The 17,051-nt window shown below is 44.4% G+C and overlaps 1 protein-coding gene across 2 annotated transcripts in view; it reads right to left on the bottom strand.

The window, feature by feature from the left end:
• ILKAP (ILK associated serine/threonine phosphatase) overlaps positions 1–16,004 on the bottom strand; it is a 40,909-nt gene extending 24,905 nt beyond the window's left edge. The window contains exons 1-3 of one of the 2 annotated variants that reach the window (XM_068280667.1): positions 15,892–16,004; positions 9,831–9,944; positions 1,328–1,445 (exon numbers count right to left, since the gene is read on the bottom strand). In XM_068280667.1, coding sequence (XP_068136768.1) covers positions 1,328–1,445; positions 9,831–9,944; positions 15,892–15,934 — 275 coding nt within the window. In that variant the 5' untranslated portion in view covers positions 15,935–16,004. Of the gene's footprint in view, positions 1–1,327; positions 1,446–9,830; positions 9,945–15,891 lie in introns of those variants that run through there. The other variant, XM_068280668.1, reaches the window with a different exon arrangement.
• Positions 16,005–17,051: the final 1,047 nt, after the last annotated feature.

Raw genomic sequence — 17,051 nt, 5'->3', positions numbered from 1 at the left:
TTCACTCAATGAAATGCAAATCAGTTGCTATCTTTTATTTAAGGTTATTTTTTCAATTTTCCTTTTGATGTGCTATCTGCCACTGTTAAAATAAACCTACCATTGAAATGATACTGTTCTGAGACTTTTCATTTCTTTGTCATTGGACAAACTTACAAAATCAGTGAGGGGTCAAATAATTATTTCCTCCACTGTATACATCAACCTTGTGGGTACCCTGGTACTTTCATCTGACATTAGTGCAGGGTTGTAGCTTGATGACATCATTGGGCCGTAGCAATGTCAGTACAGCGGAGAGGAGCCAGTACAGAGCGCTGATAGCCACAGCGCTCAATTTAAGTTGAGAGACGGGTGCTGTCAAAAGGGAGGAGCATTGCACGGTTACCGACGATTACAGCGGATTAACATTTAATTAAGCATACAGCGTTCCACACCCCCCCCCCCCCCCACACACACACACAGCTTTATGTTCCCTTGCAATACAATCACGTTTGGCGCCACTACACACTTGCCGCAAGTAGCGTTCAATCAGTTATGGGCCCTGGTGCAAGGTTTTCATGGTGCCCATAAAATACTTGTAAAGCCTCCCATCCCACCACCGCAAACCCCCCAACGTGCTATTAACACCTTTGAAACCCCTACTGCTGCACACCGCTTCAATACAAAGCATCCACAAAAGCAATATCAAAAGTCACCTATTCTGCACTCACCTTCCTCCTTTTTTTTCTTTCGCTGACAAGTGGTCCCACTCTGGAGTGAAGTCCTTTGTGATTCTCTCCCACGTCCTACTAATGAGCGCCAGATCCTTGTATTGTGGTAGGGATTTATCATAAATAAAAGGTTTCTGCTGCACCATAGACACAAGTGTCTCTATAGAGAACTCCATGGCTGCAGTGTCTGATAGGCGTTTTTAAATAAAGATCGAACAGGAAACAGGAAAGAGGAAGAAAGAGGATTGAAAAAAAAAATGTTTCTTTATTGAACGCGTTTTTGTATGCAAAATCGCATGTGAATCGTATGAAAAAACACGAACGAAAAAGCAAACTATTTCCCTATTTAATACATTAGGTGCGAATCGCATGCATTCCAGGTGGCAAGTGAATTCTGTGGGGTCTACCATGCAGATTTTTCCTGCACAGAAAACCGTTCAGGACTTCTGACAAGTGAAAACAGGGCCATCCACTTGTATTGGTTATGCGCATCCGCATGCAGACAACGCTTGCATATTCGCGCTAGTGGAAATGGGCCCTTACTCCTACACCATCACTTACAAAACAAGAGCTCACTAATTAGCAGTCCACCTTGATCTGTCAGGACTGATGCTTACATGTCAGAAGGCACAGGCTCGCACTCCTGGGTAACGTCATAGCATATGGTATGAGCATCCTGCAGCTCCTCCCTCTCTCCCCGCCGCTCTGCTACATGAGCTTTCAAACGCAGCATTCCTAAAGAGATGGACAAAGACATTCAGATATTATTGCACGAAACAATCACTGCCTTAAAGTGAGGTCTTCATAAAGCAGTCAGTATTCATGAAATAAATCTGGATTATTACAGTGACTGAAGCTTATTACATTATACTAATGGCCAAAACATTCATCCGGGAGAAGTGCCCTGCAGTCTGACTCAGGCTGAGACAATTTTATATAATTTATATCACAAGTTATTAAACTCTAGAGTGGAAATAAGAGTAAGGGTAAATGCATAGCTACCAAATGTCCCCCTTTTAAAGGGACAGTCCCTCTTTGGGAACCTGATCCCTCTGTCCCTCTTTCAGGACTGATGTACAGATCAGTGTTAACATATGTATTTTTCTCCTGAAAAATGTATTTAACTAACTCTAAACTTTATTCCCATCGATAAAATTGATATATTTTCATTTTCAGATGTTAAAATGTAGAAAAACGAATGATAATAGAAAGTACCAGTGTGATTTGAATTATAAAACTACATCTCCTGGTTCTGAATTTTTTGTGACATGCATGACGAGGGGTATGGTGGAGGCCTGGAACCCACTACAAATCGCTATTGCAATCGCTAGAGTTTTTAATGAGCGTTTTGTAAGCGATTTCTTTAACGTTTTCTGGCAATTTTGGGAGTGATTTTGACAAGTGTGAGCTTTTTGCAAGCGATTGTGTAATGATTTGTGATTAGCTATTTTAATCCTGATTTGTCTTTTCAATGCATCAATTTTATTTACAGTTTGCATTAAAAGGAACCTAAACGGAGAAGGATATGGATTTTTCCTTTTAAAATATTACCAGTTGCCTGACTCTCCTGCTGATCCTGTGTCTCTAATACTTTTGGCCACAGCCCCTCAACAAGCATGCAGATCAGGTGCTCTGACTGAAGTCAGACTGGAATAGCTGCACGCTTGTTTCAGGTGTGTGATTCAGCCACCACTGCAGTCAAAGAAAGCAACAGGACTGCAGGGCAACTAGTATTGTTTAAAAGGAAACATCCATGTCCCTCTCAGTTTAATTTAAAATTGCACTCAAATCGCTATGTGTAGAGATTAATGAGCGATTACGCCAGCGTTTATATAATGTACATTGCAGAAACACAACCAAAATGCTGCATGTCCTGCGTTTGCGATTTTGGCAATCGCAACCGCTCCAGTGGAATTTGGCCCATCCATTAACAGATGAGCATTTAGGGAAATTGCTAGCGGTTTGAATCGCTCGATAAACGCTCAGAAAAATCGCTAGTGGGTTCCAGGCCTGAGGCATGATTAGAGGTGTGTCTTAAAGTGCCCTCTTTCTTATCTCAAAAAGTTGGGAGGTATGGGTAAATTATAACTGGGACAATACACATTTATCTAATTTTAGGTACTCTTTAAAGGACACCTGTCCTGAGAGGGATATGGAAGCTGCCATATTTATTTTGATTGAAGAGTAGTAGATACAGAAAGGTCAAATACAATCATGCAAGGAACTCTGATGAACTAAACAATCAATGCATGGTGAGTACAGACAGGGATTACATATGGATTCCAAATGTAAGGGGCAGAGCAAAGTCCAGGGTAAACCCAACAACCGAACAGGACAAGATAGAAAAGGATACAACACATTCCATATAGGCTATGCTCAATTAGGCTAGGTCCATACTAGGCACGGTTGCAGGACGGACACTGCAGTCCGGGATCAGGGGAAGATCAGGGGAAGTACCACCAGTCCGCAAACTGATCAAAGTGCATCAGTTTTGCATCAGTTTCCGTTCAGTTTTTTACCTGAAAAAACGGACAGAAAACGTCTATCATTAGGAAGGTGGTGGGAGGATTTTTTGGGCCACTAAAAGTTCAGGCTATCCGTTTTCTCATCAGTTTTTGTTGCTATTTTGCCTGTGGAGATGGAGATGCGTTTTCTCATTGCTTTTCACTACCCATCCGTGTATCCGTGGTCCGTAAAAATGCAGCAATTCCGGACCTTCCGTTCAGGTTTTGAAAACTGTTCCCTGCAAACGCAGACGGATCCGTTTTTTTCTTGGGTGAGGACGGCTGCTATTTTTAACATTAGTATCCGGGACTCAATTTTTCATCAGGGCTGAAAAACGCAGCCACGGATACGTTTCCGGACCTAGTGTGGACTAGCTCTTACACTTGAGGTAACTAACCATGTGAACAGGTAGCAAACACAAATATTAACAAGGACCACATTCAAGCTTCTTCTAATAAAAAAAAAAAAAACTTCATCCCTGATGTAATTACGGCCCTATATTTATTTCCTTTTAAACAATACAAGTTGCCTGGCCGTTCTGCTGATCTCTGATCTCTGGCCGCAGTAGTATCTGGATCAAAAACCTGAAACAAGCATGCACCTAATCTAGTCAGACTTCAGTCTGATCTACATACTTTTTTAGGGTCTATGGGATAATGTATAGAGGAAGGGGATTAGTAGGACAGCCAGGCAATGTGCATTATTTAAAGAGAAATAAATATGGCTGCCTCCATATCACTCAGTTCAGGTGTGCAGTGGCGTAACAATAGGGGGAGCAGAGGTAGCGACTGCATTGGGGCCCTTGGGCTGGATGGGCCCCAAGGGGCCCTCCCTCAACCACAGTGTTAGCTGTTTATTGGTCCTGTGCTGGAAATAATCACTTCTGTAAATGCTTTGAATAGTAGTGATCAGGCCCGGATTTACCTCACAGGAGCCTATAGGTACAGGTGTCCTGGTACCTTAGACTTCCCCCTCCATGAACCTACAAACACCCGCTGAACCACACCGCAAGTGTGCTGACTGTCCCAGTTGTTACTTCTCCCTTACGTCCCTTGCCTGTCATAGGTAAGTACAGGTGCTCGTTAGTATTAGGTAGTCAAAAGTACCCTAAACATTAAGTAGCTAGATGTGCCCCCAGGTATTAGGTAGCAAGAGTAACCTAAAGCTGCTCCTGTGTGCTGACTACTCCTCAGGAGTTCAGTGTAATGCACAGAACAGGTTGAGTAACCTCTCATTTACACTCTCATCATGGCTCTGCATAGGGAAGGAGGCTCTCAGGGAGGGGAGTGAGCAGCCTTTCCATCATCAGGCGCCTGTAGGCACGTGCCTACAGTGCCTTATGGTAAATCCAGCCCTGGTAGTGATCATTAACACACTGTTTCCCATCCCCTTCTTGCACCTCTGACACTGTGCCTGTCCATGGCAGGTTTTAAGTGCCATATCAATTGTTATGTATAGAGTGCTTGGGGGGCCCCAATGCAAAACTTGCACTGGGGCCCACAGCGTCTTAGCTACGCCACTGCAGGCGTGCTTTAAGTCCTGATGAAGTGCAACACCTGAAAGCTTAGCGAAATCCTAATGTCCTTTCAGAGTCCTGAAGAATGAAAGCAGCTGATAAGGGACAGGAATCAAGAAAATCTCCCCAAACGAGAGGTTGACAGCAACAGAAACCTGACACAGTTTTAGGCAGAAAAGAGCTGAAGGGGATTTGTCCAGGTAAAACTAAAGCAAAGAATGTCTGTCCGTTCCTCTCCACCATCTGCACTAAGATCTGGCTGCCGTTCAACTTTAAGTTTTAAAAGTTAGATTTAAAAAATAAGCTAAATTCTCATAAAAACCATAATCAGATGGGACAAACCAGCTACCTGGCCCTTGTCCAGCACCAACACAGATGTAATAGATGTAATCGTAACAATTCAGCTGCTAATAGAGCACAAATAAATATACAGTAGATGTGCAGTCCTAAACACACCATATAATTGTGAATTTTCTGAACACTTACAAGGTGTCTGGTGCCACCTAGTGGAAGTCTGAAAAATTGCACTTACACGACACAGCTATTATCAATACAGGTAGCCCCCCGGTTAACGAACGAGATAGGGACTGTAAGTTCGTTCTTAACCTGAATATGTTCTTAAAGGGAACCAGAGATGAACGGTTCACACAAAATAAACATATCAGTTGATAGCTTGTAAAGAATAAATGCTCTACCTGATAATTTCGCTGCTTTGGTGTGCCTTTTTAAAGTGTTTTTTTATCCATTATTGCTCCAAGAAAAATCCAATATGGCCGCCAGCTCATACCCATTCTGCTTCCAGGTTATGAGCTGTTCTGGATGTGTAGTCTAGGCTCTATGAAACAATAGACAAGCAGGGCTGTTGCAGCCTTTCATCTGTGTGCTTTCATTGTTCTGGTATGCTGTGTGGCTGCCTGTAGGAAATGTCTCTCATAGAAATGAAACTGCATAGATAATTATGATGACTGCATAGTCAGTGCACACAGATCACACTTGTCTGTTTCAGAGCTTCTTTCTCGGCAGCAGCAGCCCCTCCCATGTCATCAGAGCTCTGAGTATGTAAAGCAGGAAAGCTGAGCCAGGAAGGGGAAGGCTTGGGCTTGAAAAGACTTCACAGAAGACTGACTGAGCTATAATAATTCCAGGTCAAACCTAGACTGAAGGCTGCTGGGAGTCAGGGATTCTTATCAGAGCTGCTAACAGGCAAATTGAGCAGAGAAGAATGAAACTAAAAACAAGGTAAGGGTTTACTGTCATTTTCCCACTGATAAATGTAATAAAATACATGAGGGTGCTTCGTCTCTGGTTCTCTTTAAGTCAGAACAATGTGCCATCTCTGTCCCCTGTACCTCCGCTGTGCCCCCCTGTGCCTCCAGTGTCCCCCTCTGTGTCAACTCTGCCCTCTGTGCCTGCTTAAACAAGTTTAAAAGCCATTTTTTTCGAATGTTTTAAAATAGATTTTCTCAAAAACTACAAGTCCAATTTCTTTTTTACCTTATTCCCATGGAAACAATTAATCCATGCCGTACGTATCGACGGGTCGTTCGTAAGTCGGGCGTTCGTAAGTCGGGGACTACCTGTATTCTACACCAATTACTGGACAAAAATCTATGCAAATTTAATTCTTAAAGGGTACTGGAAGTGAGAGGAATATGGAGGCTGCCATGTAATAGCTGCCTGACTTCTGTGCTGATACGCTGCCTTTAATACTTCGTACTTTAAGCCACTGGCCCAGAACCGGCATGCAGATCAGTTGCTTTGACTCTAGTCCAACTCCTCTGGCTGCATGCTTGTTGCAGCTATGGGACTCAAACACCACTAACATCAAAAGCTCAACATGACAGCCAGGCAACTGGCATTGTTTACAACTGAATAAAAGTAGCAGCCTCTGTATTCCTCTTAGTTTACGTTCCCTTTAATTTAAACAGCCATTACTGCATGGTGTACTTAAAGCAAAACCGAGGTAAGAGTGATATAGAGGCTGCCTTATTTATTTCTTTTTAAACAATACCAGTTGTCTGGCTGTCCTGCTGATCCTCTGCTTCTAAGACTTTCAGCCATAGACCTTGTAAAAGGATGCAGCAGATCAGGGGTTTCTGACAAACTTACAAGATAAGCTGCATGCTTGTTTCTGGTGTGATTCAGCCACTACTGCAGCCAAATAGATCAGCAGGTCTGCATTTTTTTAAGCTTGTCTGCTTAGGATTTAGTTTTTCTATTGGATTAATTGTATTTTAATTGAGTTGGCCCCACCCACAATTGTATTTGGGCTTAGTTACTAGCCTTGTCTAATATTTGCGTTGTGTCCCTTTACTAGAATTAGAATTCCTCCATGCCTGGATTAAATGTCATTTTTCTTAGACGAGAAACATCCTTTTTTGCCTTATGTATATGGAGAGAAATTCAGGCCCAAGATGTATATTGTGCACGTCTTTCCTTCCCCTTTAACCTTCTCCCATTGGTCATCTGCCGCCAGCAAAAGTCATGCGATATTGGTATCATTTATTATTAGTGGCCACCATAATGAACCATTCTTCCTGTGAGAGACAAAAATGTATTCCAGGGCTTCGTGTGTGTGGAAAGTTTCTCTTGCTGCCCATAAACAATTATATTTCTAGTTTCCCACCAGCACCGTGAAATAACAGAAGCTGAGCTAACATTTCAGGGGAAACAACAGCCATTGTCACATACACTGAAGATTAGAGATGGTATTTGAATTCGGGATCCTGCATATGGAAGCCTAAATCTTGCCAAACAGGACTTTAGCACCCAATTAACGAGAAGGTCACAGTCCACGTCGTGCTTCACGCGATTCTGATGCTTCCTCCATTCAAGTCAGGAGAAGCAAGCATCGGAGTCATGTGACGTGAGTGATCTCCCCATGAATCTGTCCATTAGCTTTAGTGCTGAAGTGTGGAGTGCGGCATAATTCAGGTTTTCAAATGCCGGATCCCAAAATTGAACACCAACAGAGACAAGACAAAACAACATTTATATCGAGCTTTTCTCCTGGTGTACTCCAAGTGTCAGAGCTGCAGCCATTAGGGGGGCACTCTATAGGCAGGAGCTGTGTTAGGGAGTCTTGCCCAAGGTCTCCTCACTAAATAGGTGCCAGCTTACTGAACAGGATGAGCTGAGATTCGAACCCAGGTCTCCTTAACCAGCACACTATTCAGCCACTGCCTATGAGGACACATGCAGGGCACAAACTGTGCTCATGTTCATCCATGAGCGACTGGAAGCAGAAACTAGAAATCTACAGACAACATATAAGAAAATTGAAAGCAGACAAATCTTAGTTATCAACCATTTTATCTGCACGTGTATTCATGTTAAAGGATACCTTAGCGCAAAATTAAATTACGGTAAAAACGGAGGCAGCAGGCATGTTTATTGAGCTCTCCTCCTGCCCTCCGCTCCCCATTCACCTCAGTCCCCCTTCGGGACAGAGGAGTTGTGTGACGTCACAACTACGTAGTCTGCTAGCGCAGAGCGATACCACCCACGGGCTTGCGTACAAGGATGCCCACCGCCGGGCAATGCCTGCACAGCCAGACGCAACCACCTCGACCAGGCAGTAAGTTTGGGGGGGGGGGGGGGGTCGGTAGGCAGTACTGGAGGGGGACAGAGGAGAACCAGGGGAGCGGTGGGCATGAGGAGAGCCCACTAAACATTCCTGCTCCCCCGTTTTTCAATTAATTTTGCGCTAAGGTATCCTTTAAAAGACATACCACTGAAACAGGTTTGCAAGTGTGGGTAAGAAGAACAGAACTTTTAATATATAAAAAAAAAAAAAAAAAATAATGAAATGACAGGAAAAGAAATATTTGCATTATAAAATGTAGAAGGAACTTCCATTCATGCCAAGTAGTATTTTCTGTTCTGTATGGCTGCTCTGCCCTATGCTTTATGTGTTCCTTCTGTACAGTCCCGCTCGAACGGATCCGATCCGTACAATTTGCTGGATGGAACTCAACTTTTGCTGTAGCACCAATTTTTCGAGACTGCTGAGCCCAGCAGACCGGAAACGGAAGATGAAGCCCTGCATTGGGGCAATGGGAGAACGGAAGGTTTCTTCACACTAGTGAAGAAACAAACCGTTCGGAGTGCTAATCCACTGAGAACGGGGGTCTGCTCCATTGGGTGTGTTGGTCTGGGGGGACGCTCCACTGGCGGTGGGGGTCTGCAGGGACACAAGTGTGAGAGCAGGCGGGTGAGAGAAGGTTTCTTACCAGGCTTCCGTCTTCTTCCCCTATTGTCCCACGTCGCGTCATGTGACTACCAAACTTCCTCCTTTTGGACTGAAGGAGGAAGTGTGGTAGTCATATGATGCCATGTGAGACGCAAGGAGGAACAGAAGCCTGGTAAGTTAACTCTCCCTTACCCACCTGCTCAGGTGCACGGATCGAAGTGAAAACGGATATGTTCGACCAGTGATCAGATCAGTTTTCACGGATCCTTTAGCCAGTGTGAACGAAACCTTGTGGATCTGGTGAAGCAGAAACCGGATCCGTTTGGCTTTAAAGTCCAATGTGAACCGAGCCTTATAGTAGAGTACATTGTACTTATTTGACCACTGCTCGTTTCTGGCAATTAGGCCCATTGTTGCCCTTTGCCATAAAATACAGCAGGGCTGTCCAACTGGTGGCCGGCAGGCTGAATGTGGCCCCCAGGCCACACTCGTTTGCGTCAGCCCCCCTCCTCTGGCAGGCCCACCTTTAGTTTGCTCATGGCTCTGCCCTCCGGCCCAAAAATGTGGTGCTAGGCACACCCCCAACCATGAAGGTGGAGAGCACTGAAATACAGCATGAAGGAAGAGTTACTACACCTTCCTCCACTACCGGAAATGCCGTATTATTGTGGTATTACCGTGCTGCTTGGGAAGTAACAGATATCACTAAATCCTGAAATTCAGAATTAAGTGTTTATCAAACCATAACGAAGGAACACACAGTCTGACTGACACACAGACACACACACACACACACACACACACACACACACACACACACACACACACACACACACACGCACACACACACACACAGCAGCTATTTTGACACACAAACTCCATGTGCAGTTTTAAGTTGTGTGAAAACCTTTACAAACTTTCTTTTCCTGGTGCGTGCCCTCAGAGTCGCAGGGTTCTGCCTTGCGCTTGCCACTGGCGTTGCCATTTGTTGGTGCTGTATCAGGAGTGGATCCTGCTGGGGCTGTAAGCACACAGCTTATATTAATGCTTAGAATATGCTTCATCAAATACAAATAGTCTTAAAAATGTCTACGGTATACTACAATATGGACCTGAAATGACTGAAAGAACTGGAAGCTAACAAGAGAACAGCTTCTCGCTGCTACAAAAGAGTAAAGTTTAACGGTTTCCGGAGGGACGTAGTTGGAATCTACAACCTGCTGGTGGCTGTGCAGATCTGACAGGATGTAGATTACAACTAATCACCACCGCACACTCATGCAGTCCTCGCCACTATTCCGTCACTGCACCCGCTCGCTCTGCTGTCTTAGAGACAGCAGAGCGTCTGCATCTTGATGATGCTCATTGGCGTAACCCTGTGATTACTGTAAACCAATCACAGTAATCACAGGGCAAAACAGGGAAAGGACAGCTTTGGTCCTTAAGGGGCCAGAGCCGTCCAGTCCTAAAAGGGTTAAACATGTTTACACATACATATGAGATGTACATCTGTCCCAGGGTAAAATGCACTGTAAATTGCTGTCACAGTAGACATTATAAACCACTTCACATCTAGACCACGTTTCCCCCTCCCCTTTATCGACCAGAGCAGTTTTGACATTTTAGCGATGTCCCTATTTAATCCGCAATAACTTTATCCCTACTTGTGACACCTAAATGAAATATATAACATTTTTTTCAAGACTAACTAGGCTTTCACTGCATAGCATGTATTTTAATGGGCAAAAGAGGAAAAAAATAGAAACAAAAAACACTATTTCTCAGTTATACCAATTCCAGTTTTAAAATAAAAGGCGCTATTGTAGATAAAAAAACACCACATTTTGTTTAGCCATTTCTACCGTTTATCACAAAACTTAAATTACGTTCCTGTCACAATTTATGGTGAAGATATTGGATTCTGAAAGAATGCTACAGTACGTATTTTTCACAGAGAAAAAAGTATTTTTAATGGTAAAAATCTATCTTATTGGCTCAGGGAACATATATTTCCTTTCACCAATTAGTGCTGCAGCAGATAGTGCCAGATCTTGTGCACAGGAGCTAGCCGAATCCTGCACAGCTGTGCTTCAGCTACACGACTTATATCTACGTCCTTGTGGCTTAGATGAAGTCAGAGAAGACTTAGATATACTGTAGTGGTGGATAAAGTGGTTAATGACAGTTCTGACAAATTTTAAACTAGTTCATCTCCTCGTGGGGTATTGTTAAAAGTTCCTTTGTTCCTTTTAAAAGCACGCCCCCAGGCAGTCCTCTTACTGAACTCTGAACTAACTCTCCCTGCCTGGCCGCAACACATTAGTCCTTGGGAAGCAACACCACAACCGGCACCTGGACAGTATATGTTGCCCACTCTGAACCATGAAATGTATCATGGACTGTATCTGTTGCCCACTCTGAACCATTAACTCTTATGCAGACCTCCCCTCTATACCCTGAATTGATTCATGATATTGTATGGTATCTATTGTTTGTACCAGTGTTCTCCCCAGAGCCTTTCAGCTGGGCGGAGCGCCCACCTGACCCTGCCCTCCCGCCCGGCTGCCGTTTGCCCTGGTCTGTAGCAGAATGATTCTCTCGAATCATTACAGCAGCAGCGGCTGTGTCTGTGCACTCAGCAGTGTGCAGCCAGCTCGCTGTTATTCAGGGTTGCTATCTCCACCCTCTGCCCCAGCTCCCTTCGTAGTGTAGAGGGGCGGGGAAAGCGAACACGGTAAATCCAGCGCTGGAGACTTGGGCGCAGCAGCGCAGGAGACTTGGGCGCAGCCGGCGCCACCATAGGCCGTAATAGGAACTACGGCTATCGCAGGCACATGGAGTAACTTCAGCGCCGTCAGAAGACGGATCTGAAGTTGCTTTTAAAACAATAATTCGGCTTCCAGCTATTGCTGGAAGCCGAATTATTTCATTCCCCCACTATCCATGTCGGCCTGGAGGGGGAATAGTAATTAACACGGCCAGACTTGTGCGGCAGCAGAATTAGCCATATACTGGCTGTGTCCTGCGCCCAAGTCTCCGGCGCCGTTCTCTCTCGTACGCCGGGGAAAGGTCCTGTGAAGTTAAACACAGGACAGATAAACTTGTACTGTACAGGACGCTTGGCTCTATCCATTACGGAAAGTCTCCTGCCCTAACGTTGGGGGGGGGGGAGGGGGGCTGTCTCGCAGCCGCTGCTGTGGTAAATGCCTTACATGCAGACAGTATGGGCTTCAATTGTACTGTACTGTCCTCACTAATGCACACTTGTACTGTCCTCACTAATGCACACTAGTGTTTAAACAGATATGGAGAGGAGAGCTGTAACCTTGCAGAAGATTTCTGCTGAGAGATTATAACAAGGGTGGCATTACTGACCTTATTTCTAGAAAATAAAAATAAAAAAGCAGTTTAGCTGTAATTTTATCTAAACTTGGAAAATACTTGTAGTTATTGCAGTCTAAACTTCAGAGCACTTTATTCAGCAGCCTCTTCCTGATATTCATAGCAGAGTATCTTCATGACAGATGATTGGTCCTCTTAAAGTGTGTGTGTGTGTATGTGTGTGTGTGTGTATGTGCAGTGTGTGTGTGTGTGTGTGTATGTGCAGTGTGTGTGTGTGTGTGTGTGTGTGTGTGTATGTGCAGTGTGTGTGTGTGTGTGTGTGTGTGTGTGTGTGTGTGTGTGTGTGTGTGTGTGTGTGTGTGTGTGTGTGTGTGTGTGTGTGTGTGTGTGTGTGTGTGTGTGTGTGTGTGTGTGTGTGTGTGTGTGTGTGTGTGTGCGCATATATTGCTTGTGTGTGCATATATAGAGTGAGTGTGTGTGAGAGTGTGTGTGAGAGTGTGTGTGAGAGTGTGTGTGAGAGTGTGTGTGAGAGTGTGTGTGAGAGTGTGTGTGAGAGTGTGTGTGAGAGTGTGTGTGAGAGTGTGTGTGAGAGTGTGTGTGAGAGTGTGTGTGAGAGTGTGTGTGAGAGTGTGTGTGAGAGTGTGTGTGAGAGTCTGTGTGAGAGTCTGTGTGAGAGTCTGTGTGAGAGTGTGTGTGAGAGTCTGTGTGAGAGTCTGTGTGAGAGTCTGTGTGAGAGTCTGTGTGAGAGTCTGTGTGAGAGTCTGTGTGAGAGTCTGTGTGAGAGTCTGTGTGAGAGTCTGTGTGAGAGTCTGTGTGAGAGTCTGTGTGAGAGTCTGTGTGTGTGTTCCTGGGCTGCCCTCACCCATCCAGTAGTACCTAGCATATTCCCTAACCCCCACCCCGACACCCAGTGTGATTCCGCACCCAGTGTGACCCTCCCCACCCAGCTACTTTTTCATGCCACCCGGCTGAAAAAATATTCTAGGGAGAACACTGTTGTACCATGTATATTCTCATGTTGACTATGCCTTGTCTTCTGCCATTGTCATGTGCACCGCATACGATTCTGGGTACGCTATCCGGCATACTTGGTGAAATAAAGAGGATTCTGATTCTAGAAAGGACCTTTACACAGATATCAACCAGCCCGCATATCTCGGTGCACGCTAATCTGGCAGTTATACTGTGCCACTGCCATCCAGGAAGTGCTTTTGAAAATAAAGGAATTCCTGAGATTTCTTCATTAGAAGTTGGAAAAGTCCAAAATCTATCACGACTGTCAGACTCATTACCTACTGTAAGAAACAGCAACATGGAAAAAAAGTTGTGCGTTTTTCTATGGGACAAAATGCATTTTGAATTATCCAATTTTTTGTGAATTAGGTCCTTTAGGCAGAACATGCTTTTTAAAAGAGACTCCGTAACAAAAATTTCATCCGGTTTTCTTCCATCCTACAAGTTTCAAAAGCTATTCTAATGTGTTCTAGCTTACTGCAGCACGTTCTACTATCACCATCTCTGTAATAAATCAACTTATCTCTCTCTTGTCAGACTTGTCAGCCTGTGTCTGGAAGGCTGCCAAGTTCTTTAGTGTTGTGATTCTGTGATGCATCTCCCCCTCCAGGCCCCTCTCTGCACACTGCCTGTGTATTATTTAGATTAGTGCATCTTCTCTCTGCTCTATTATCTTTTACAAGCTGGATAAATCCTCCTCTGAGCTGGCTGGGCTTTCATATACTGAAGAATTACATACAGGCAGAGCTGTCTGCACTCTGCAGGAAGAAACAGCCTGACACTTCAGTGGAAGATAGCTGCAGAGGGAAAGAAACACACAAATGATGTGTTTCTGTACTGCGCAGGCGCAGTAGTTCTGCGCCTGCGCAGTAAAGCCCGGAGGACGTCCGATGACGTCAGCGCGCCCGCGTGGGACGCAGAAGAGCCCGTCCTTGGAGTGCAGAAGAGCCCGACCTGGCAGCCGGCCTGGCCAGGTCGGGTCGGCCACCGAAGACGACCGGAAGCCTCTGGAGTGGCGGCGAGGGCACCTCCTGCCTGCCATGGGCTGGAGGAAGCCCCAGGTAAGTGGATATGGATTTTTATTTTTTTAAAGGTTTCCCTGAACCTTCCCTTTAATGTTTCCTGTTTTTGTTGCAATATTTGTGCTGCTTGAGACTCTGCTGTACATTTTTTTTCTTGGTTGTACCTATGTTTCCCAGAAAAACGTAGTGTACACCGCTACAACCCACCAATCCTTTCTGACAGTGCACGACCAGGTCAGCAAGGCCCACATAAAGTACAAAAGCAAAGGGTCCGCACTTGTCCAAGGTTCTGATTCTTTATTTAGGACATATCCAATAACAACACATGCATCAAGAAGCTGACATGTTTCGAGCTGTACTAGCTCCTAATCCAATTAAGAGCTAGTACAGCTCGAAACATGTCAGCTTCTTGATGCATGTGTTGTTATTGGATATGTCCTAAATAAAGAATCGGAACCTTGAACAAGTGCGGACCCTTTGCTTTTGTACCTATGTTCCCCTTGTCGTCTTATTGTGCTTTGTAAAGCGCTGTGGAATATGTTGGCGCTATATAAATAAAAAATAATAATACTGTCTGAGATGATGCACCACAAAACATGTCACTGCGAACATAGCCTTGGGAGTGAAGGATGAGCAAAGAGAAGCTATTTGTAGGTGAATACGTAGAAATCAGTAGGTATGGTCAATTATATGAAAATAATTCTGAGTTGATGCAAATGTGTACAATAAGTTTTATGCAAATGTATGCAGCTAGAAAAATGCTGCATACATTTGCATAAAACATTCTGCTGCAGGCTGTATTTGACTGACCCATTTTAAAACTACATACATTTGCATAAAATCATCATAACATTATGCATCTACTTCAAATAATTTGCTGAATGTCGGCAACCAGCCACTTGGACCGGCGTTGTGGGCACAGGACTCCAGGGGGCTGCAAGAAACCCCAGGTAAGTTCAACTCCTCTAATTAACAATGTTAAGGTAGCCATACACTGGTTGATATTATAAGAAGACTCAATTGCATCTATCAGATTCGCTTGTTCTGTACTGACTAGTATCGAGAGGTTGGCACATAACATTTTCAACTCAGTCTTCTTTATTAGTGGTCCTCTGACAAGAACATAATCAATAAAGGAAATATATCATTAGTATTATAATCTATTTTTATATCAGCAGTGGGCATGCAACTAGAGATAATCAATTAATTGCAGATTGTCCCAACTCACTACAATTTTGTTTGTATGCCTGTAACTGGACCACCAGATGATTTTTGTGTTTACATCTGCCTCGGCGGTATGGCTTTAAAATTATAAATAGCATTTTGGGAGACAGAAGCCTCATATGTGCATAGGGCTTTAGTGAAAACACCCTCATTGCCACACTTGCCCTCAGCAGACGTGCGCTGCAGACAGAAGCACTGTCTTCACTATGGCAAGAGGAAACAGATGACAGGTGTGTGTGGCCTGATCGTACAGAGAGAGTCGGGTTTGTAGAGGACGGGGTAGAGCTATTCCCAGCCCGGAATGCTGCTGCCTATCACGGCTTCGTATTGCACAGAGCTTGCATGTAGCCGCAGGCTGCTGCTCACCAGGAGGCCTCGGCGGTTCCGGGAGCTCATCGTACAGATCCATCTCCGGAGTCCGTAAATTTTACCCAAAATTGAACCGAGGTCTATTCTCGCGAGATTACAGTCGACAACAAAGCTCGCTTCAAGACCTTCTGCCAATCAGCAGGGCAGGAGGAGAGTACCTCAAGAGAGTGACCAATCGCCTTGAAGATACTGCAGGCTCTGGACCAATAATCATCCCCTGACGCGCAGCGATATTTTGAATAAATAAACTTTATTGATTATGTAACTGAGCAGCATAAATAGGACGTGGGTGTATTTTTGTTTCCAATGTGGAGTGCAGCGTGTTCAAAAGAGCAGTCTGTTCTGTCACTCCCTGTATAACTGTCACTGTGGGGTGACAATCGCTGCACACTATGCCACAGCATGCCGCACACTGAGAGGAGCATAAATAAACTGTAAACCTAAAAATGTCCAGGAATTGCTAACCTCTACCCCACCCCCTTCCATGTCCCCTAATTCCCCCTGCTTTGGCTATGCCTGTATGAATCTTGGCCATGCCAATAATGATATATTTGATTTGATTGATAGTACAACTCAACAAAGAAGAAGGATTTGACACCGCTGCATAGGATCTATCGACTTGTCAATTTGCCCGTTTTTCTCTGCTGCAGAAAAGGGAGCGTTTTTATGTCTAGTGTAAACCTATGCAGACAATTCTCCATTGTAAAACACCAAGACAGCTAAAACTGGATCCAAATTATGGCCTGCAATCATGCGTTAACATTTTAAGTTCCTGTATTTGTACTTATAATACAATTTTAGCTGCATACAGTACATTTCCTGACATGATGCTGCTCACTTCTGTTTTGGATAAATAATAACCACACTGAGGCCTAGTCTGCACTACAAATTGCTAGTGCTAAGCATTTTTGTGAGCGTTTTTTTTTCTAGCGATTACCAGTGTTTTTTGTGCGATTTGCGTTTTTGCAAGCGATTTTGTAAGCGTTCTTGTTTTGGAATTTGAGATTATCTGTGTGCAGACAAACAGGAAGTGCACACTTTGACCTGAATAGAGATGGGCCGAACGGTTCGCCTGCGAACGGTTCCAGGCGAACTTTGGGGGTTCGCGTTCGCCTGCATCAGGCGAACTTTTGCGGAAGTTCGATTCGCCCCATAAT

The sequence above is a fragment of the Hyperolius riggenbachi genome, chromosome 4 (genome assembly GCF_040937935.1).
Source record: "Hyperolius riggenbachi isolate aHypRig1 chromosome 4, aHypRig1.pri, whole genome shotgun sequence".
Classification (NCBI taxonomy): domain Eukaryota; kingdom Metazoa; phylum Chordata; class Amphibia; order Anura; family Hyperoliidae; genus Hyperolius; species Hyperolius riggenbachi.
Note: the sequence above shows the minus strand (reverse complement) of the source record. Positions and strands in the feature narration are given on the sequence as shown.